Genomic DNA, 21,926 nt, shown 5'->3' on the forward strand with positions numbered 1-21,926 from the left:
GCCCCGCCCGGCCCCGCGCGCCCCGCCCCGCCCACTCTCGCGAGAGCTCCTCGCCGCGCGAGACCCGCCCGCGCGCCTGCGCACGCCCCTCTGTCCCCTCCCCCCCCCAACCGTCAGCGCAGCGGCCGTTACGCGCGCGAGGGCCTCGGCGGCCGCCGGCATGGCGGCGCCCCCCCCACCCCGCGGCGCCTGCGGAGGGGTAGGACCTGCTGCGCCTCCCGCTGCCGCCGGGCTTTCGGTGGCTGACTTCCCTCCTTCAGAGAGCGCGGAGTCGGGCGCCTTTGTCAGCCCTGCCCCCCGCCGGGACTGTGCGGCTCTCCTCAGCCCCACAGCCGCAGCCTGTGACCGTCCCCTCATGGGGCTCGGCGCTGGCCACGGCCCCCAGGCCGTTCAGACGCGTAGTCAGATCTCTGCTAGGAGGCAAAGTGTTAGCCACGTGCTGCCCGGCGCCCAGCTGATGAGGAGGTGTTAAATAGTAAGCCGTCGGGTAAGGCAGCAGCTATGCCAGGCCGAGTCTCTGCTACCACGGCTGAACCGGATTGACAAATGAAAATCCATGTTCAGCGAGGTAATTGCTTGGAGGCAGTAGTGCTCGTTGGGTTTAATGAGGGTTATGTTTTCATTTCATTGCTAAACACTTAACTACATTTCCCCCCAGAGCTTTTTACATCCCACCGTGAGCATTTTGCATCCCTAAGAGAAATACGGTGTGTAAATGACTGTTGTGTCCCAAGGAATCTTGGAGGATTTGGGGAGGGGAAGCGCAGCTGAAAAGCGCCCAGGAGCGGTGTGCAGGGCCCGGTTCTGCCCCTCGCTCTGAGGGTTGCTTGCAGGACAGTTCTGGGCAAGTCACTTGGAGCAGAGTGCGAGAAGTGGTGGTCGTTACTCTAAGGAGCTTGGGAGTTTGCACTGCGGACTGGTATGGAAGAGGAAAAGGATATAGGGTGCGGCCTGAGCAATCTGAGCCGCGGCCATGCCTTCACCATGCCGACCTTAATGGTGAAGCGTTGTTAATTTCTGTGTTAATAAAACTGTTAACACCCAGAACAGGAGGAGCGTGGCCTCCATGCCAAGTCTTTGTGGGAAGAGCAGTTTGGGAGTGGTGAAGCCTCTCTCCAAATAATCCAGCACAGTTGCATGGAAAGGCAAGGAGTCACGGGAATCAGTTTTTTTTCTACGATGCTTCTCTTTTCCATGCAGCCTAGCAAAGTTTTTGCTCCTGCTGCAAACCAGAGGGCACCTGCTGCATCTGGGCACTGAGATGTACTCTGGGGAAACCGCTTTACTTGCACCCATTTGGCATTTGTTTCTATGTTGTGAGAAGAGAAAACTGGTTTCGGTTCGTCACTGGAGCCTTCTTGGTAGCAGAGGTGGCTCTGGATTTCCCAAGGGGATGACTCAAGCAGCTTTTTATCATTTTGATACTCAGTGGCAAAGTCAGAGGGAAGAAATAGGCAAGGGAGAGATGGCTCATGCAAGCATGCTTTGGGGAAGAAGAGGTAGCAGGGGACAGCAGAGAAAGAAGTGAGGACTCGGCCATTAAAACAGAGTAATTCCTGCTGATAACCAGCAGGAGCTGCAGCAGTATGTGAAAGCCTCAATCGTCATCCTTAGAGTCTGCGTACCTGTGAGAGCCTGTTTGTCATCTTCGTCTGATAGCAACAAATTGCTCAAAATTAGCCTCCTTTCTCCAGTAACCAAGGTTTCATGCTACATAACTTCTTTCAGTTCTTATATTGCCCAGCTGTAAACAGCATGCTATAATAAAAGTTAAGTAAATGATGCAGGAAATCTACTGTTGTGAACACTTTAACAATCGGATATCAAGGTAGTTTTATTGGCCTTACTAACCAGTTACTGGTTACTAGTAACTGGAATTAAAACTGCTCAGTTGTTCATTTACATGTGTATGCAGCAGGCAGTTAGTACGTTTGACAGTGTAAATGAGTAACTTAGAAAAAAAAAATCACAAAATAGTGTCTGAGTGGGATTGTCTTCCCAAATTACTCATTTGTATAAGTATTTTTCTATGAAAAGTTCCTGGTTTGCCTAAATCATTTTCTTTTGTTTAGAGCAGTCATAAATTAGAAACATCAGTTAACAGATGGTAAAATGCATAACGTGTGAAGTGGAAAAAAAAAAGCCAGCAACGCTAAGACTTTGCCCTTTTAATATATTTAATCTGAAAATCTCAGAAGATTGTATAAGAATTCCTGTCAAGTGACTGCAATCCTTAACTGAGTGAGGCAATTCAGGTATTGAGATGTTAAGAGATTTATCCAAGGTCACGAAGACAATCTGTGTCAGCCACAAGAAGTGACTGTAAACATTTTAAGTTCTTGGGGCAAGGACGATATCTTACCCTGCATGGATTGCATAGCCTAGTGGAGCGCTTATCTTAGTTGAAGTCTGTAAGCTTTACTATAGTGAAACGAAAAAATAAAATTCTGTTGAGTAATACGGAAGTCATAACTAAAAGTCAAATAAAACAAACTGCTAATAGAATGAATAACTGCCTCTGTGGCTGATAAGTCACATTTTTCATGCAGAAACAGTACATGTTTCTGAGTTTTCGATGAGTGGGAAAATGTTCTAGGTGGCTTGTTAAATTTTAGTGATGTTTCTGGTAAGAAAAATTGGCCCCATACAAGGAAAAAGGGATTAGTGAAACCAAGAAAAGAACAGATAAGTTATGTCAGCATCCTCAAGGCTAATTTATTCTTGCTTTTTTTACCTATGCCTTTGTTGTAAATCACGGGTATACCCATTAACATCTCAGACAGAACTGGAAAATTAAAGCCAACAGAAGCATATTTGCTGAGTTGCTTTGCAGGGTATGTGATCCAAGCGTCAGAGTGATACAGCAGGTTCCCTTCTCTTAGCCCAAGCTTGGTTTCGCCTGTCTGTAAGTGGGTCATTGCTCCAAATGCTGCAGTGCAGAAGAGTCCCACTCCCACAGCCACGACAGACCCCTCATCTCCATGCAAAAGGCAGAGAGCTACCATGGGTGAGAGGGTGTATCACTTCTGAGCGCCATGCCTGTCTCTGTACAGGAGTTCCTCGGAGTAGTGCAGCCATGTGGGCACTGTACTTGATGAAGGGAATAGCAGTAATTTTCCCTCTTTCAGGAATTGTATGAGACCAGGAACTAGAAACAAGGATGGGCCTGGCTGTGCGGAGGAGCAGAGAAGAATAAGACCTGGAGAACAGATCCAGTGCAGCTTTCGGAGGGACAGAATGCACAGAGCGGGGTGATGGCCCCTTTTCACCTTTGGGTGAGCTGCGTCTCACGTGAGTAAGTCAATATTCAACAGCACATACTTTTGCTGTTTGAGCCCTACTGCACTGAGGCGTTAGATGCTATATGTTCTGGGTAAATTAAGAGGTTCCTTCCCTCACTTTGTTGTCCTGCCCCTGCCACCTCAGTGGCCTCCTTGTGTTTGTATTTTGGAGACTTGGAGCTTTTGTATGTTTTGTATTGCTCTGAACCAGCCTCTTCTTTGCCTTAGTGTTGCTGTCTCTGCCCTGTCTCCAGCCCACGTTCAGTCATGTCTGTTTACAGATAGTTGGGTGGGTCTCTCACACTGCACAGAACTGTTCCTTGCCTTCTCATTGCATGTGCTAGCTGCTGTGAGGAGAACTGAAAAGCCCTTTCTTTTACTTGCTCGACGCTGTGCTAAATGCACTCCAGGCCTCTTTCTGAGAATGACTGAGCTCTAGTAGGGGTAGGGAGCAGTTAATAAACTGCCCTTGGAGGGTTTTCTCCACCAAGGAAAGGAAAAAAAAAATTCCATGGCTGCTACTGTAAGGAGCGGGGGAAGCACAGCCAGCAAGTGGAGGAGCTTCAAAGAAAGCAAATTAGAGCAAAGGCAATGGAGCCCAGCAGAGCTAAGGCAAAGGTAGTCACTGCACCGTGGCCTGGAGTCTTATGGCCATACCTTAAACATAAGTAGCCTTTGGCAACTGAGTCAGTAAACCAGAGCTTGGAAAAGTCAATCCCAGTTAGGCCTTTTCCTGATAGCTCTCTTCTGGACCCAGCCATTTGATTTTTCCTGTGTTTTCGAAGGCTGTGGAGGAGGTCTGGATGCCCAATTCTTGTTCATCTCAGGAAATCTGTTCTATAGGGTATCCAGATCTCCTAGCCGGATCTAACGCTCTAAATACATTAACCAGGAGGTAAAAGCAGCCTAACAGATCGTGCTAGCTTTTCTGAAGGGCAGTCTGCTACGAGGAAAAAAAAAATTAAATTACAATTTAATAGTTCAGTGGGAGTTTCTTTAGCACGTTGCTAGACTTACTCTTTCCTATTTATAGCCCTATCATTTGAATATCCCCAGGGAGACAATCATCAGACTTTTCTTCATTATTGCTTTGAAGAACAAACCTGTACTTGTTTTAACAAGTCACATCACAGGAGACGTTATTCTACACTCTCCACCCACACAACCCTGGGATTTATTTTCATTTGAGGACTCGTTAAACATACCAGCAGTCAACCGAAGAAACCAACGTTGCAAGGCACATAGGATTCACCACCTATAAATCATGAACTTTACTTGTGGGAAAGGAACGTACTTGCTTTGAAATGGAATGGTCACTAGTACTCTTCATGGCTACAAGAGCTTGGCTTTAGCTTTTAGTTCTGTGACTCTGAGTGACTAATCATAGTGCCATTACATCCGTTTAAGTTCACGTGCTTTCTCTCTACCTTTCCTATACAGATGAGTCTAAGAAAAAATAAAGAAAATAAAAAGCAAAAGCGTTTGATAGCCACTCAAGTGGCAAACGTGCAGTAGAATTCAGTCCTACGGTAGGACCAAATTTCACCTCATATTACATATTACGAGTGTTTTTATCTGGAGCAGCAGTTAACCCACAACAACATTTGGTCACGTTAACAGATGGTTCCAAGCCATTCTGGGATTAGCCAGCAAAGACTAGGACGTTTTTCCTCTCACCCCTGCTTCCTCACAGCAACTTATTGTGAAAGACAGGCTAGCTATTTCCCTTATCATCTGATGCATTTTCTTAGGCCAGTTGCCCACAGCTAGGAAGCAGACTGGGATGAGGCTAATCCTAGCAGTGACATTGAACGTCTGAGGCATCAAATGCATCATAATATTTGTGCCATAGTTTCCCCTAGCAATAGCATTCCACCTGCCTCAGAAAAGGGCTTTTGGCTTTAATGTTGTGACTATTTCTTTGCAGTTTTTTCAGTGTGTATAAGGAAGTCTCACATTTTCATCAAAATTATTTTCATCTGACCCACCCACGTATGAGCTTTGCCTTTGTCTCACTTGGGTGCAGCAAGCCTCTGTATTTTCCAATTATCTGGACTAATACTGTGGTTACTGTAGAGAGCAGGAAAAGTCTGCTTTATCTGGGGAGGAAGTGCAGATCTTGCCTTCTTTTGGCTAGGTACCAAACAAGAAAATCCAAAAGCCTCCCCTCAAAAATAGTTTCAGAAACTGCTACTCTTCCATTCATACAATCCCTGTCTACTGGCAAGAGAAATGTTAACAGTGAATCAGCTGGTCCCTGTTTCAAGGGCGTATACATATGTACATACATACGTACGTGTGTGTGTGTATGTATTTTCAACTGAGCAGGCCCAGTAGTGTTTAGTATGCAGAAACAATAAGATGTCTCAGAAGAAGTCAGTGCAGTCTCACTTTAATGTGTTTTTACATCTTTTTAGGATTCACAAAGCCAGAATATAAGTACTTACACATTTTAAATAGGAAAGTAATATATTCCCTAAAAGAAAAATAATTTGATTAATCAAGTTTGTCATAAAAGTGGCCTCTGATAGTTGAAACTTCAAGCTTCTAAGCTAAAAAAGCCCAAATAGACAAATTATACTGAAATCTTCTTTAAAGACCAAGCAGCTGTTTTATTAAAATATTAAATTTACATTTTAAAAAGAAATATTCTGATTATTTCAATTATGATAATCTTATGGAAGTGACATGAAATTCATGACAATAGGCATTATTCTGCCTTTGGATAACTGCGTACAGAATTTGGCCAATCAAGCTTTGCCATTATCTAGAAATGTGCAAGATCACATACAGAGAAAAAAACATTGTGGAAAGACAAATCCAAGATACTGGATTTCAACTTGATTCTGATTTTTCCCAGAGACAGCAGGTTTTCACGTCTGGGACTAGGATGGGATCCAAAGCCTGCTGTGATGAGGCCCTTGGTTTAGACCCAAAGAACCAATCCAAATCTTACTGTTCCAAGAAACAGAAAAAGGATTTGAGAAAATACCAACTTTATCCCAGAACACAACAAGTGAATGACCTTCAAACAACTTGGAGCAGGTTGAATTTACATTTTACTTCAAAAAAAAAAAAAAAAAAAAAAGGAAAGTACATACATGAGGGGAAAAATGGGGTGAACAACAATTATCTGAGTTTTCTACCGTATTCACCTACAGTTACCAACTGCGTTTGAATCAGCAGGGCTCTTGCCAGCTGTCGCACACTTGCTTACAATATGAACAGGATTGTGTATCAAGGAAACATTTTCAAAGTTGAGGCCCAAATGGAAATAGTAAGATATCATACACAGTGTAAGTTTATAATACACAGCTTTTTTTTTTTTAAATGACATAATGCAACAGCAGGAAGGAGAAGTAGTAGTTAACAGTTACTAACACTAGAATAATCAAATTTGTATGTTATACATATACAGCAACTAACTGCTTTACAAAAAAGCAAAATAATACAATATATTGTCACATGTATTTACAGTGTAGTAAATATACTTTTCTGTCAAATTTTACACAAAAAGTATTTACAGGTGAATATACTGCATTAAAAAAAATTGTGGGACCAACACTAAAAGTGACTTTCTGTGGTAAGTTTGTTGCATAACAATAAGACGTGCTTCATTACATTTGAAAAAAAAAAAAATTAACCTTAGAATGAAACAGAAAAAGCCCTAAAACCTACAACCCAGTTAGGAATAGAGCACTGGAACGCTCCTAAATGCTCAGTCCACGATACTTATTTGAAATGTTTCCTGTTCTTGGAAACCTCATGCACATTAAAGCAGAAACATTGGCATAATTAACAGGTAGGTTATGCACTATTCAAATACTATTGAATTATCTTTAAGTCAGGGAAAATACAAACACAAACAAAACGTTAATCATCTTTACAGTACTTTAACTGTAGTTAGTGCGTAATGGATAACACGGTCTAAAACAGGTTCTAAAACAGGGGTGTCAAACATACAGTCCCCATGATGTATTTATATGGTCCACATGTTAAAAATCAGATTTTTCTGAATCTAAGTTTTCATTTCAAAATGCACAGATTCCATGGCTGCAGAGCTAATCTTCAAAAAGTGACTAGAGTAACCACTGCAATAATGAGTGTCCTAGTCTGCCCTAGCCTGCCTCAGCCTGCCTGCAACAATGACTCGAAGCTCTGAACTCTTATGTCTCCTGTTTGTTAGCTCAGATTTCAAGCCCATTGATCCTGAAGCATTATCACCAGCAACTAACTGCTGATTACTACACAAATGGAGTACCAGGATGAGGAGAGAACCAAAGCAGACTGGACTGGGAATGGAGAGTGGTGCTCACAGGAACGAAACAAGAGAAGGATAGAGAAGATTCAAAGCAGGAAAAGGTAACAAATGAAGGAGAATGTGAGAAAGAAAACAAAAAAGGCAAAATAATAGCTAATAATAGGCTATTATATGGGGCAGGCTTTCTGAGTGAAGAATGTGACTGTAAGGCACTGAACAGCCAATTACTAATAAAAGTTTAGTCATTAAAGAAAGGCCATGTTTTTTCCCTTTAAGAACAAGCTTCCTAACTACTGATACTGGAGATTACCTTGCTCTGGGTAGTTGAGCGTACATGGTCCTGAATATAAACCTTGGCCACAGGCTGTTTATTACACACAAAATTCAGCTCTCTTCTCCTAATGTGTTTGACACCCCTGCTCTAAAAAGTTCAGGTCCTCTCACTGAACCATGCAGTGAAAACAGTAAATGACACCCTTCCCCCCCCGCCCCTTCCAAGCAATAGAAAAAATGAGTTTTGTTGACTTGCTTTATGAAGGTATCAGCTTTGGTCAGCTAGGACTGAGAGCTTGGAGTAGTTCTAGTTATCACATGAAAGAATGTTAATCGCTGTCTGTTTTGCTTTCACATTACACATTTCAAAGAACTTATTAATTTCAATTTGGGGACATCTTTATAATTTTATAGAGGTAATCCAAAATATTGAAAAATATTGAGATGCACTCAGTCCAAACAAAACTGATTGGGTAGTTAATCTGAATTTATTTATTAAGAAAATCTGCTCATAGGTTTTAGTTATTTGCTTCTCCTATCTTTTTCTAACAGCAAATTACCTTTATGGGAGGTTCTTTTTTAAACTTCCTGTCGACAGTGAGAACAAATTTTCAGACTTCTACAATTCACTGTCTTAAGCAAAACTGAAAGGGCTGGAATTAGCTTGATTCAATATGATCAAGTGCAAACTGACAATGATATTAGAATTGGCTATTACACAGCTGATGAATGGGATGAGAAGGGTTTCTAAATCAGCGACTCCTAAAGTTATAAATGCATAGCAGCTTAGAACATGGCACGAGTCACTGCTCTATTCCTAAATTCAGTTCTAGCCTCATAATCTATTTCATAGATTTGTAGCAATTGAGTAACCACATTTCTACCGCAGTTCCTGCACAATCAAGAATAAAAAAGTTTGTTTAATTGCACAAGTCTTCATATTTTCCAATATACCTATTTCAAGATTAATTCTAAGTTTTCCTCTTGTTTTGGCAAACTATTTGCATATTAAGTTTGTGTTCATAGTTTTTCCAGGACTGTAAACAAATTAAAAAAAAAATTAAATTGTTATTTTATGAATCAATACAGTAAAGGCATTTTTTATTTACATAAACATGTTACATTGTTACTATGTGGATAAATGTGAATTATGTGCTATATCAATAAAATCTGAACACTTAATTGTACCATTCTCTAAATAATTTAGCTGTGGAGTTTGATTTACTGAAAGCCACTAATAAAATTGCACTGTAGGATTTTTTTTTTATTTATATAGTGGATAAACTTTTTTCCTTTAAAGCCACTTAAGGAGTGTTAATTTCTACCATACAACAGGGATCTGAAACTAGGAAGTTTAACTGTTCTTTAGCAGTAGATACACTTAGCCCTAAAATGAGCACCCAGATGACAGGCCCTTTTGTCAGAATTTATATTTATCTCTGAGATTAAATGTTCTGCACATTTTTAGTCCATAAAGGTAGTATCTGCAGCACGTAGTGCTACATCTTTACATGTCATTCAACATAGCAGCATATTATCACAGTCATCCATTGTTAATATACTACTGTAGTTGACAAGTCTTTCACAGTGATAGCAATTTCAGTTTCTTATAACCCCCAAACATTAACCCTTGCAAACTAAAACCCCTTGAAAGTTCTGCAAGATAGATTTGACTGCTATTGTCTATACTGATACCAGAAATTGCACTGCAAACATTCAAACGTAACCTGGATTTGACAAAAGTGTCAGTTATCTTGAAATTCATGTACCTTAAGTGAAGATTACTGTTTTTAGATCATTGCTTGGGCAGCACAGAAGCAGCTTTGCCAAACACAGAATCACAGAATGGCCAAGGTTGGAAGGGACCTCGGAGATCATCTAGTCCAACCCCCCTGCTCAAGCAGGGTCCTCTAGAGCACATTGCCCAGGATCACATCCAGGCGGGTTTTGAATATCTCCAGCGAAGGAGACTCCACTACCTCTCTGGGCAGCCTGTTGCAGTGCTCTGTCACCCTCACAGGGAAGAAGTTTTTCCTCATGTTCAGATGGAACTTCCTGTGTTTCAGTTTGTGCCCGTTGCCTCTTGTCCTGTCGCTGGGCAACACTGAAAAGAGTTCTCCCAGAGTTGGAAGTTACTTCACAAAATTTCCCCCTCCCTACCCCAATAGTTATTCTGCCAGGAATTTCTTGAAGGTGCATATTGTAGGGAAGGGTAAAACTAAAAGTGTATGCTAAATGGAAAAAAGAAGCAATAAATTTTCAACACTGCTACAATAACAGTAGAGTCAGTTCTTGATGATTTTCTTTCCACTATACAACCTTTTTTAGTGCAGTTAAAAGTACAGCAAAAAATCAAATTTGCTTTGGAAAAAAGCCAGTTTGTCCAGTCTGGTCCATATACAGTCCAAGTATGTGAAGCTATGGTGTGGGGAATGAAGAGACTCACGTGGCCTCCTTGTCCTCTTAAATTTATTGCTAATTACTGGCAACTTAATCTAATCAACCATTTCTGGTTAAGCTCATTGTACTGCGGCTATCATAAGTTTAAGTATGGTAAAAAAAAGTCCACAGCTAAAAATCTTACAGGTTTGAATTAAAACCAGGATTATAACAACTTCCCCTGGCTCATAAAGCCACTACCTTGAAAGGTGTGCAAACAGGATTAAGTATTAACACTTTCCTTTACAGAAGAAACAAACAAGGCATAAAACAGACGCAGGGTAGAACTGTCTACAAGAAATGGCTTTCGTATTTGGACATGATACGGTACTGCAGCGTTCCAGAACTCCTCGCTTTCCTCGGCTACAAGGTCCGTCAGCACCTAGAAACTGTTCTGTCGATGGTTCTGAAACACTGGCTCAAATCAAACAGAAGAAAAGAAAAGAAGGCATTAAAATTCAGGCAATGTTTCAAGAGTTGATCATCTGGCAACATGGCTGACAGGATGGGAACATTAAAAATTAAGTGCAGCATCACGACTGGTGGAGGGCCCTTTGCAAAAGCCCGCATGTCAGTCAGTCTCCAAAAAGAAAAAAAAAAAAGAAAGAAAGAAAGAAAGAAAAGCTTCACACAATCTTTTTAATGCTATGACGTTTGAAACTGCCGGCGCTTCGCTGCTTTTGCACTTGGCTTGCGGAGCCGTGGCGCATCCTCCCGCTGTTGGAGTGTCCGGTGGTGGGCGAGAGCTCCACGTTCTCCTTGTCAATCCCTGAGGGAACACACAGAGCAGAGCGTCACCGGCCACCCTGGCCCGGCCTGGCACCCCACGCCCGGCTCTTCCCGCCCGGCCCGGCCCCTGTGGCAGCACGACCACGGAGGTGCCGCCGACTCTGCAGCAGGGTAACGCCTAGGGAATAAACCACCCGGAAGAAGAGGCGGGATTGCATACTCGGCAATATTTACAAGCGGCTGCTCAGAAACACAATGTGTCCTAACGCGACTGTCACTAATGCGGCCCTGTCCTGGAAGGTGGTTCAGAGGTGTCCTTGTAACTGGCGTATACAATGGCAGCTCTCCTAAAATTATGAGTTGCACGTATTTTTAAAATAAGATGCCAGACAAAATCTCTGTTGATGTCTCACAAATGAAACGTGTGGTACAGCTATTTTGCCTGTGTAATATGAAAAATCACTTTTTTAAGGGTCAGAGGTGTGAGCCTGTATTGGGTGGAAGCACAGATCTTGAGGAGAGGAAACACATCCAGGTGCCCATCTGTGATCCATACGCATCCACACGCCTGAGGATCTGTGCACTTGTCTGCACATAACTTACCAAATTTCATCATGACTTATTAAAATAACTTCTGTAACAAAACTGCTGATCGAATTTGATGTTAGTTTAATTTGCATCCAAGATTAAAAGACAAAATAATTTGGTTTATGGGCACTGGCTGACATTTGAATCCACAACACTTTCCCATGACAGATGAAAATATATAGGGGTATGAACTGTTTACTCAATTCATCTAGTCACCTCCTAAACAGATAACAAAAACTTTATTTGATATAGGAAACAGCATATGCATTTGTGAATAAAAAGGGGATAGCCAATATGACTTAGATGGATGACCTATGGAGACATGCTGAGTGGCTTTGTGCTTGGAACATTGCTAAATTTTATTTTCAGAATGTATTTTTTTTTTTTTTAAAGATTCTGTAAAGGGGGATTATCTGTTTACTTCAGCCAATGTACATTAAGGATCTGAAGATATATTTACCTCTTCCATCTTTCCTTTTTTTGTTAGTTTTCCCTACAGTCTCAGTTGAGCAGCACCATTAAAATTAAGTGCTAACAATACCATATTCGCAGGGGTTCCAGCTATTCCAAATCGCATTGTATTACTGCCTGACACACAGGGCCATCTGGAGAGAAATGTGTATGTTTAAGATGAATATTTAACTATTTTCCAAAAAAAATTTTCTGCTCTGAAAAACGCTGAGGAATGTCACGTTCTCTTGCTCATACCACGTTTAGTACACCTTTCACCAAAATGTAAAAGCAGCTAATACACAAACATTTTTGGAAATAGTTGCTAAGCACATGCAGACCGGTTTGTTTGAACTTCTCATCTATCGCGTGTTCCACGGCACATCCTGGGCCACAAATCCCATGCGCTGACTAGAGCCGTGGGATTATGCCTGCAGTTGAATCATACTGTTCAGTTAATATATACATATTGCCACTATAAATGAATAACATTAATATACATAATAACAGGAAAAAAAAATCACTCAAAATATGACAGGAACTGCCCTAGTAACACATGGGCCAGTGAGATTCAGGGGTCTCCAATTTATGAGGTGGGTGGGAGCCTTCAGCTTTGGCAGCTGCTGTGGCACCTCTGCAGCTGACAGCAGCATCAGCGCCCGTCCCCATGGACGCGGGCTCCTCGCTCACAGGCGCTCATGCCAAAACGCTCTTGGCAGAATCTACATGGGTACAAGAAAATAAAATACTCTCGCCATTATCCTAAAACGCAGTACTTCTGAATTACAAGCAAGGCAACACTAGGAACAAAGCTTGGACAAAATTTGCATTATCACTTTTCTAGCCTGCTCTTTGATAGCACCTTTTGTGAAAAAGGGTTTCTCAGCCAGCCAAGAAAGTCTTGTTCTATAAACTGCTAAGAAATAACCAGAGATCTGTACTGAGCAGTCTATAAAGTTACAGCACATTTGAACAAAGGGCACAGATGTTCACAGTCGAACTCCAGGCACCCACGGGGGGAAGCCCATCTCTGAACAGCAGGTGGAAAGAGAGCACTACTGGGCGGCCAGGAGCTCAGCAGAGGCACCTAACTTTGATGACCTGACCTGTCTTTGGAGGAGACCCCTCCCCTCCCTTCCAATAGATACTATCACTGCAGAGCCCTTACAGTCACAGGTTCTTGCCCTAACAAGGCATCAACAATCAGAGAGGGTGAAACGTTGCTGTCAGGATCCACTTCTTGTTTCCAGTTGAGCTACACGTGTAATTACAACCATATGCAACAACAATGCAAGAGTTTGATTTAACTCCTCTCAGAGCCCAAGCTGTGCTGGGATATTAGCACATTTGGTTTGGCCTGGGGACGACCCTCTGGCTTAAGGCCTGCAGATGACTGGCTATAGGAGATAAATGTTAACCCAGTAGATACAGGGTTTCCCTCCATCCTCAAAACATTCACACCAGTATCTGTACTCAGAGATCACTGAAAACACTGAATGAAAGTCTCTCTCCCAGAGCCCTGTTTGGCTCTAGTTTTGAGAGCATCCACTGAACAAACTAAAAAGTTGAATTCAAGTCTCTTCTGCCCTTTGCATTCCTTGAGAGGGAGAACTGACAGACTGAACATCTGCCTAAACTACAGGCTTCTTCCAGGCAAAAACGTGTGGCTGGCATTAAACAGGGGGATGGCTGTGCAAGGAAGGCTCCTGCTCGAACCTGCAGAATTTTGTTTTGACGGCAGAAGCCGATTCTTGCCATCAGAGAAGATTTTTGGTATACAAGTACCAACTCCCCCTCAATACTGAAATCCCTGCTCACAAACAGAAAGGTCAGAACAAGTACATAATATACAAGTCAATAATACTGAGAGGACTCTGCCTCGCTGCTAGCAGGAACAGGAAATGAAAGGTTTGTTTTACATACATCAGAAGCAGGACTGATGCAGGCTATCACTTGAAGAGTTAAATGTCAAAGTGTAGACACCAACTACAATGATTGAAATCCTGGCAAATCAAGATTAAAAAAAGGATCAACAATTAAATTTTAACAAGGAGAATTACAGAAACTGTTTTCTAAGGCTGTTAACAGGAAACATGCACAGAACGGCCGAGTCTGGAAATCTTTACAAGAACTGCCCTCGCACAGGCACAGCTCCACCAAACAGAGGCAGGAGGAGGCTCGTAGAGCGCAAGGCGAGGATGAAACCAGACAGCATTTATACCCAGGCGTACGCACCTTCCTAAGAAGCATGAGATGTTCCCTGCAGGACAAGGTAACTGTTAGTAGGGTGTGCTAAAAGAATCACAGCAAACAACCCTCAAAAGTGAACTGCGTTTGTGTAAACTTCACACTGGCATGACGACAACACGTGAAGGCTTTGGGTTACAACATCTTAGGGCACGGCCAGTCATTTGAAGATATACAAGCTGAAACTTCTGTTTAACGCAGATGTGCTTCCAGTCGTTACTTTTATACTGATGCCACTTGGACGTAATCGCTCCTGTACCACTGCCTCAGAGAAACAGAGCTTCTGCCACGTTACTTCTGCAACAAAACGAGTATATTCGCTGCAGGCTTATTAACACTCTCCCTGCTTATGTAAATGTGCGGCACTGGAGTGAACAGTGTAAGGAAAAATATTTTACTGGGAGAGGCTAAGAGCATAATCAACAGCAAAATTTAGGATGTATAACAGTGAATAAAGAGGTTTAGGCAAAATCCTACTATATCTCCCACAGATTTTTGTCTCATTCATATAAGAAATTCATTCTCATTTGCATCAGCAAGAACAGGGAATACTCTTTACTGTTTCACACAGTTACAGGGACAGTTTCTAAACTGCAGCCGGAAGCTGGCTCTGGGCTACGTTGTCCTTCCCCTCCCTGTGAGGGTGTGAGCTTACAAAACCCCAGCTACGAGGAGAAGAGGAAGCAACCCACAGGCGGGAGCAACAAAAGGCTTCTGCAGCTTTTTCTGACATCTCCATATAGAAGCAGAAATCAAATGACGATGATGAATATCCATGTTTTTGAGCCTCCATCTGCTACAATTTAGTCCAACAAACTCACATGTCTGCGTTCTGCTGGTGCCTGACAGATGTTAAAGCTGACTTCTTATGAACCAAAAGAGCTCAGATGAAATAAATTCTATGCTTTAGCTTAATACTTGCAGCAGAAAAGCTTCCTATACCAAACTGCCCATTCTCTATTACCATATTTTTCTTATTCTTAAGGATGCGACTTTCTTTGCCTGCTATATCGTCACATATTAACATTAGCATCACACAAGAGATGCAACAGCTTAGCACGTATACTGAAGCCATTCCCGTGTTTAAAGGATTAATAAATTACTTCTCATGCCACAAGCCCAACCCTAAAGCAGATCAAGCAGAATCTCGTGCAAATATGATGAAAACAGAGTGTACCTTGATGAGGAAGCTGCATGAAAACTGCAGATTTAGAGCAAGGCAGAGAAGCTTCACAGACACAGAATGAGAGAAAAAAATGTAAGTGAATAATGTCCATGACAAGGGGAAGGGGAGGGAGGGGAGAAGAGATGACGACAGACAAAACATTTGTAAACAATGATTTTGCCTAGTTCTGTATCCGGAAGCAAGAAGTGGATTTTTTCCACATATCTGCAACTTTATATATTTGTTACCATAATAATAAAAAAAGAACTCACTTGGATGAAACTGTTTCTTTACCTCAATGTGCTAAAATAACTCAGCACTGCTAAACACTTGATTTGCTTGTTCAGTGGTTCTCAGATCAGAGTAAGTGGATCACCCGCCTGCAGCCCTTGCTAGTAACCGCAGCTGCCTCGCTCTTTCAAGAAACCTGTGATTCGCCTTTACTTCATGTTCTACAACTCTTTCAGTGATAATTTTTTTTCTTGGTAGATTGTTGGGCTTTCACTACTTATGCTCTCACTCTTGTCAATACGGAGAGGAAAGACCAGGCAAGCGTGCGCAGCAATGATAATGCCACCATATCACTAGGCACAATACAAAGTGGCCAGAGAAGACTGATTAAATTTTTAATACAATTACACAGCTTAAAAAGCAAAGTTTGTTCTATGCAAAATTGTACTGGCTAATATGACAGCTTAAACTAGTGAAAACTGTATGTTGACTAAAGCCAAACAACGTAGTGACAGTGGGATGGAAGTGCCAAATGCAAAGCTCCTTCTTGTAGCCTGGTCCACAGTTTGAGAAAGCTGGAGAGCCCTGAGCGAATCTCCAATCTTCTTTCTGTTCAGACTGCTAGAATGAGGTGAGGACACTCAAGGAATTAAGCGAGACACTAATAAGCAATAAGAGATAAAGGGAAAATGCCACTTAGATTAAGCATTCAGCACTGGCTTTCCTAAAGTAGCAACCACTTCAGGCTGCGTCACGTTTAGATACACAGCGTGAAACAGCGACGACGGCTCATCGTTGCGCAGCTGCCTTCAGAAGACCTGTCTTGGTAAAGACACCTTCAGCTTGGTTATACAAAAATGGAATCATTAGTAATTTTTTGCCTATATGCAATTTACAGTGTATATCTGTTTTCTTAATAGATGACTAAGTCAAATGGGATACTTCATTATGCACTTTAAATGTTAAGAAATAAGTTTTAAAAGATTTAAACGCATCTCCTGCATCAAATAATTATCTGCCAAAATTCTTATCAGTGAGGTTTCAGAGGAATAAGCTCCACATATAAGTTTAATAAAAGTACTTAAAGAGAAATAACATCTAATAATTTAAAATATTAGCCTGTAAAATAACGCACAGTCAAAAGTGACAAACCTGCAAACCTGCTTTCTAGATTTTAGAGGAATTCAAGTCTATCCAAATAAGCAGTTTTCATAGGCTGAAACTTTTGAAAAAAAATCCCACATCTAGAAAGACAGGTGCTAAGATTATTTGGAAATTATGCCTGCTTGTTAATCAACAGCTAAATACACTTCTTTCTTTCATATGAACGTCTTGTGATAACAAAGTCTTCCCTTCCTAATCACCTGGCCTTTGTAACGGTCTTTTAAATTTATGTTTCCATTCAGTATATGCCTGCAGCGGCATGAACGCATTATTACAGATCCACGAATATCCTGAATCATTTAGCAAGGTCACTAGCTCTCCTCTGTTTCCCGAGATGGGACTTTTGATCAGCACTTGATAAAGTGGGGCTGTCCGTGGAGTATTTGCAAGACATTTTCAACGAGCTGTCTTAATTCCTTCCTCTTGGCTAAACAAAGGAGGAAGGAATAGAAAGTGAAGGAGGAAAAAAAGCCACTTGCACAGCATGCTTGTTTTCTCCAGGAGGGGGCCTCATCCTGCAGCATCACTTCATCCTTGGGAAAAGCTGTCAGAGCTGCCACAGATGCTACATGCACAATGGAAAGATAGATGCCCATAATGTACTTATTCTCACACTGACAGCAGGCGCTACTTTATTTTCTTCTCTTTTCTATTTTTTAAAACTCTTTAATTTTATCTACCCCTTTGTTCTAATATCACAGACAATTTTTAGCTGTACAATGAGTTGAGAAAATTTCATTTAAACCACTTTTTTTAATATATAACCTTGGATCTTATCTGTACCTGCACTCTATTAGGGGTAGTTGTTACAGAAATATTTCTACATACTGCCACTCAAAAATATAACGAGATTGCTATAATTAAATTGCAACTACTTGCAACTGCTGCTTTATCGCATCACTGACAAACATTTACTGAATGACTACAAAAGCTAACGTCACTTTTAAAATACATCGGTAAAAAAGGCTATGTAACAAGAAAAATCGAATTCCTGTTATATACCTATTTATAACAAATAATTGATGTTGTAAAATGTTAAATAAAATAGCAATCTTTAAAACTTATTCAAACTCATTTTTCACCTGTTCTTACTGCTCAAATACAATGGGATACTTAAATGCAGCCAGTAAGCCTGTTTCAGGCCAAAATTCTTTTGTTATTTATTCCCAGGCAGGAATGCATAACACGGAAACAGTACCAAGACCATAAAGGTCTCTGTAAGGATAAAACGTGCTTTTAATAAAGTAGCAGAGAGAGGCATGACTGTGGAAGACATGCTTCACACTTCATCTCCTCACTTGGGACAACACTACTTAATATAATAAATCATTTTGACTTGGCAGAACGCAGAGAAGTGAATCCTGCTTCGAGTATACTTAGACTGACAGACTTCTTACAATATAATCCTAGAACTGAGCATCAGTATATCAACAAGGTGATCTAACCAAATTGAAACTATTTCAGTTGGCTTCTCAGAGTCTGAAAAATACTTAAATAAAGTTGTAGTCACTTTTCACTGCATTGAAAAAAAAAAAAAAAAAAAACAAAGAATACCACTGTTCCCAGAGCATTCAAACAACACAGAACAATGTCTCATCCTTGCCTGTTGAATACTCACTATATTCGACAAAAATTAGGCATAGCGTCTGTGAGCTGTGATGATTTGGAACACCAGATTTCTTGAGCAGAGCTTAAGTACTGCTAAGTCAAGCTTATTTGGGGGCTGGGAGAAGCTAGGCAACAAGAGAGTCAAAAAGCCCTACCATAAAAACCACGTTTATTAGATCTAAATGCAAGTGGTTACTAACCTTCCCTCAAGGCTAGAAATAAAATAAAGAAGTTGTTTACTATTTTTAGTGTTCAGAACTACTGTAGTTAAAATACCATATAAGAAATATCATACAGCATAATTCTTATGACAAAGAGCAGCAAAGAATTTCCTCGATGTATAAGCCAGTAATCCAAAATCACTTCAGAAAGTATCTTCATAGAAGATTTCTTTGACATACATTCTGTTTTCTTCCTACATTTCATTTCCCCTAGCTTATGCTCCATATACTATAGTGGATACTTTTTGCTTGCTCTCATTTCTCACAAAAACCTAAGCTGTTAAATTTAACCTCTGCATCTCCCTGCAATTCCCATCTCCCCAGGCCAGACAAGATATTCCATGTTTCTATTCAGTCTTTTCCTGCTTTCGATAACTGTTTTTTCCTGAACGCCTTCATTTTATCACCAGCGTATTTTTGGTAACACAGTGCTCTGAACTGACCCAGTATTCCTTATGTATCTACAGGAATGCTTTTCTTCTTCAGGGAGGACTATGACCTCCTTATGGTGCTGCCCGTGTAAGTGTACTGGACTTGAAACAGTCAGCTGAAACTGAATCAGCCCCTACACTCTCTTCCACTGAACAGAGTTCTGGATTATTTCTCCTAATGTGTGCTAGCTTGTAGTACCCAAACAGATATTATTCTCACTGCAAAATACCATGATTATACATTTATATTTATTAATCTTCTAGGATCCACTGCTGCATATGTTCCATATTAAGATGCAGCTGTTGTTCATTCTGATGCACTTACTGTTATCTCCTTCATGCATAACAACTTGGAAGACAGCTTTTGTGATGGACAAAATCCAACATCTGAAATACCAGTGTAACAGCTTAGTCAACAATTTAGTATTCATTTGACTCAAGAACGCAATGATGCTTGATGCATAAATACACCCAAAAAGTCAACAAGACTGAGTATTTGGCTAAAGAAACACTAAATTCAGTACATTCCCCTTACCTATGTAATATCAGAACAGCTACTGACCTGGGGAGTGCTGGGACGTTGCGAGCGAGGTCATGGAATTGGAAAGGTTAAGGTTAGCAGTAATGCTAAGCTGGCTCTGCACTGCAGGAGGATACGGAGATGTGGGTGTCAGGAGAGATTCTTCACTGGTTTCCTCATCAATTCCAGGCAAATACGTGTCAATCAAGGCATCAAGAAACTTTACTATGAGCTCAGCATAGTCTGGGATCTGTGTTTGCTGTGGGTAGGAGGAGAAAAAAAGATTGGTTCTTTTCTTTCTACTTTTCTGTCATTATGAGCTTTGTCCCAGAATTATTCTAATATAAACTGGTTTTGCCTGTAAACTTTGAAAAGCATTTGATGTGAATATCTGTAAAAGTCTGATTTGGGGTCTTTTCCAGATTAATCTAAATGTACACGTTAAAGATGACTTGTAGTTGTAGTTGCAATCACACTAGGAACTACTGAAGTCAGAAAAGAGGAGCAGTTTTATTCACAGGGTGAACAGCCCCAGCTTAGCTGAAGCTCACAAGTTACGAAAAGCATTAGCTGTAGCCCCAAAGCCTAACGTCCAGAGCACCACCTGCTCTGGTCACCTAGTCCTTGTCACAATGAGTAGAGGGAACAAATGGCAGTACAGATGGACTGATTTGTTCTGTTTTAATATAAAATTTATCCTTATGGAATTATCGGTTTTATCAATTCCATAATCCTGTAAACTCTAAGATTATATATAAAGATTTTCTGAATGATACTGTATGTCCAGGACCATTAAGTGAACTCGGAAGCACTGAAAAGGTGCATTTACCCACCTGACAACTTTGATAATGTGACAGTAGTTACCATCATATTTTTAGTATTCCTTTTACAGAGTCAATCAAAATCTCTGATGCAGGCTAGAAAACTATTTATTGTTTTAACCACAAAAGAGAGCCTTAGATGACTAGCTTGCTCATATCAATACTATATTTTAACATTTATTTGCATCTTTACTGGGGCACCACGGTACTTTATACAAAGAGCAAAGGTAAAACATTGATAAACTTACATACAGAATATCATTCTTACCTTAGAAAATGGGCCAGCAAACCTCCATAACCCATTAAACCCAAAACCTGCAACAAAAAATTGAATGTTACCACAAAAACACAAGTCTCATAATTGACAGAAAACAACTAGAAATCACACACGGTAGGTCACCTGGATTTATTTAAGCATGGAAAAAAAAGTATTTTGATTTGGGGATGCAAGCATGATCAACTTTCTGAAATGAGACAACTGAATGACACTATATTTTATCCAAAACATGTATAAGGCAAAAATGATGGCATTTTAATTTGCCTATGAGATACATCAGTTGTAATAAACCTAAAAAAAACCTCAGAACTGTCATGCAAGAAATCCTTGGTGATATTTTAGATGGAAAATTCAGCATATGAACACACATCTCACTTCAAAAATTCTGTCAATGTTTACAAGTCTCTCTGAACTATCATCTGTTTCTTATGGATGTTCCCAGAAAGTCTTTGGTTAACAGGTTTTAAGTGTTATTTGAAATTGGAGCCTGGGCACTCTAAAAAAAAAAAGTTACCCTGCGGAATTTACGAATAACACCAGATAATTAAATCAACCCCTAAATTACAAGCCTAACTTAAAGCTTCATTTATCACCACCATTCGTGTTTTGTACTTCCCTTAACTTGATTAGTGGAAACAGAACGCTGAATTTCAACTTCTTTTCTACTGTTTACTCATGTGGATGATGTTATACTTCAATTTTTGATGTGCAGCTGCAGCAGGAGTCTTAACATTCATGTTAATAGCTGCTTAATATATGAATACTTTTCATTACTAGGATTTATAAAATCAGAGAGATTCCACATAACAAAGCGATTATTTTATTAAGGCAGCAATAATTCTGACACTTTTTTATTAGTAAATCTAACATGGAATACAGCAGCTTAAAAAAAAGGAAGGTATTTACTTTGTAGATAAGAAGTTTGGTATTGGGGTGGAGACTCTTCATGGTAGACAACACTCTGAACAATCCCATGAATTGGATTCAACAAATTTGGATCCTGGCACAGTGATAAAAGGGTATTGATCTTGGAATCCAATAAATTATGCCTAAAAAAAAGGAGCAGTGGTTTATTTGTGTTCATTAAATTAAACAAAGCTGTAGTTCACACCTGACTTTAACGAACTGCTATTAAGGTCGGATTTTCAAAAGCTCCCTGTAATTTTAGGAGCAGAATACAATTCAGTAAGGACTCTTAAGACAGCAAAGAACTGTAAGAA

General features: G+C 40.6%; 1 protein-coding gene and 1 long non-coding RNA gene across 12 annotated transcripts in view; one reads left to right on the top strand and one right to left on the bottom strand.

Moving 5' to 3' along the window:
* Positions 1–70: 70 nt before the first annotated feature.
* On the top strand, positions 71–7,643 carry LOC104154149 (uncharacterized). 3 transcript variants are annotated; one of them, XR_011134927.1, is made up of 4 exons: positions 108–568; positions 3,129–3,295; positions 6,142–6,326; positions 7,468–7,643. It is a non-coding gene; the product is annotated as an uncharacterized lncRNA (long non-coding RNA). The 3 variants fall into 3 exon arrangements; XR_011134928.1 differs by having other exon boundaries at positions 3,129–3,291; XR_696391.2 differs by lacking the exon at positions 6,142–6,326 and having other exon boundaries at positions 71–568.
* NF1 (neurofibromin 1) overlaps positions 6,323–21,926 on the bottom strand; it is a 199,382-nt gene continuing 183,778 nt past the window's right edge. For all 9 annotated transcript variants that reach the window (XM_068910198.1, XM_068910203.1, XM_068910200.1 and 6 more), the window contains 4 exons: positions 21,613–21,755; positions 20,698–20,744; positions 19,651–19,867; positions 6,323–11,023 (listed from right to left, as the gene is read on the bottom strand). In XM_068910198.1, coding sequence (XP_068766299.1) covers positions 10,881–11,023; positions 19,651–19,867; positions 20,698–20,744; positions 21,613–21,755 — 550 coding nt within the window. In that variant the 3' untranslated portion in view covers positions 6,323–10,880. The remainder of the gene's footprint in view (positions 11,024–19,650; positions 19,868–20,697; positions 20,745–21,612; positions 21,756–21,926) is intronic.

Source organism: Struthio camelus, chromosome 16 (genome assembly GCF_040807025.1).
Source record: "Struthio camelus isolate bStrCam1 chromosome 16, bStrCam1.hap1, whole genome shotgun sequence".
Classification (NCBI taxonomy): Eukaryota; Metazoa; Chordata; class Aves; order Struthioniformes; family Struthionidae; genus Struthio; species Struthio camelus.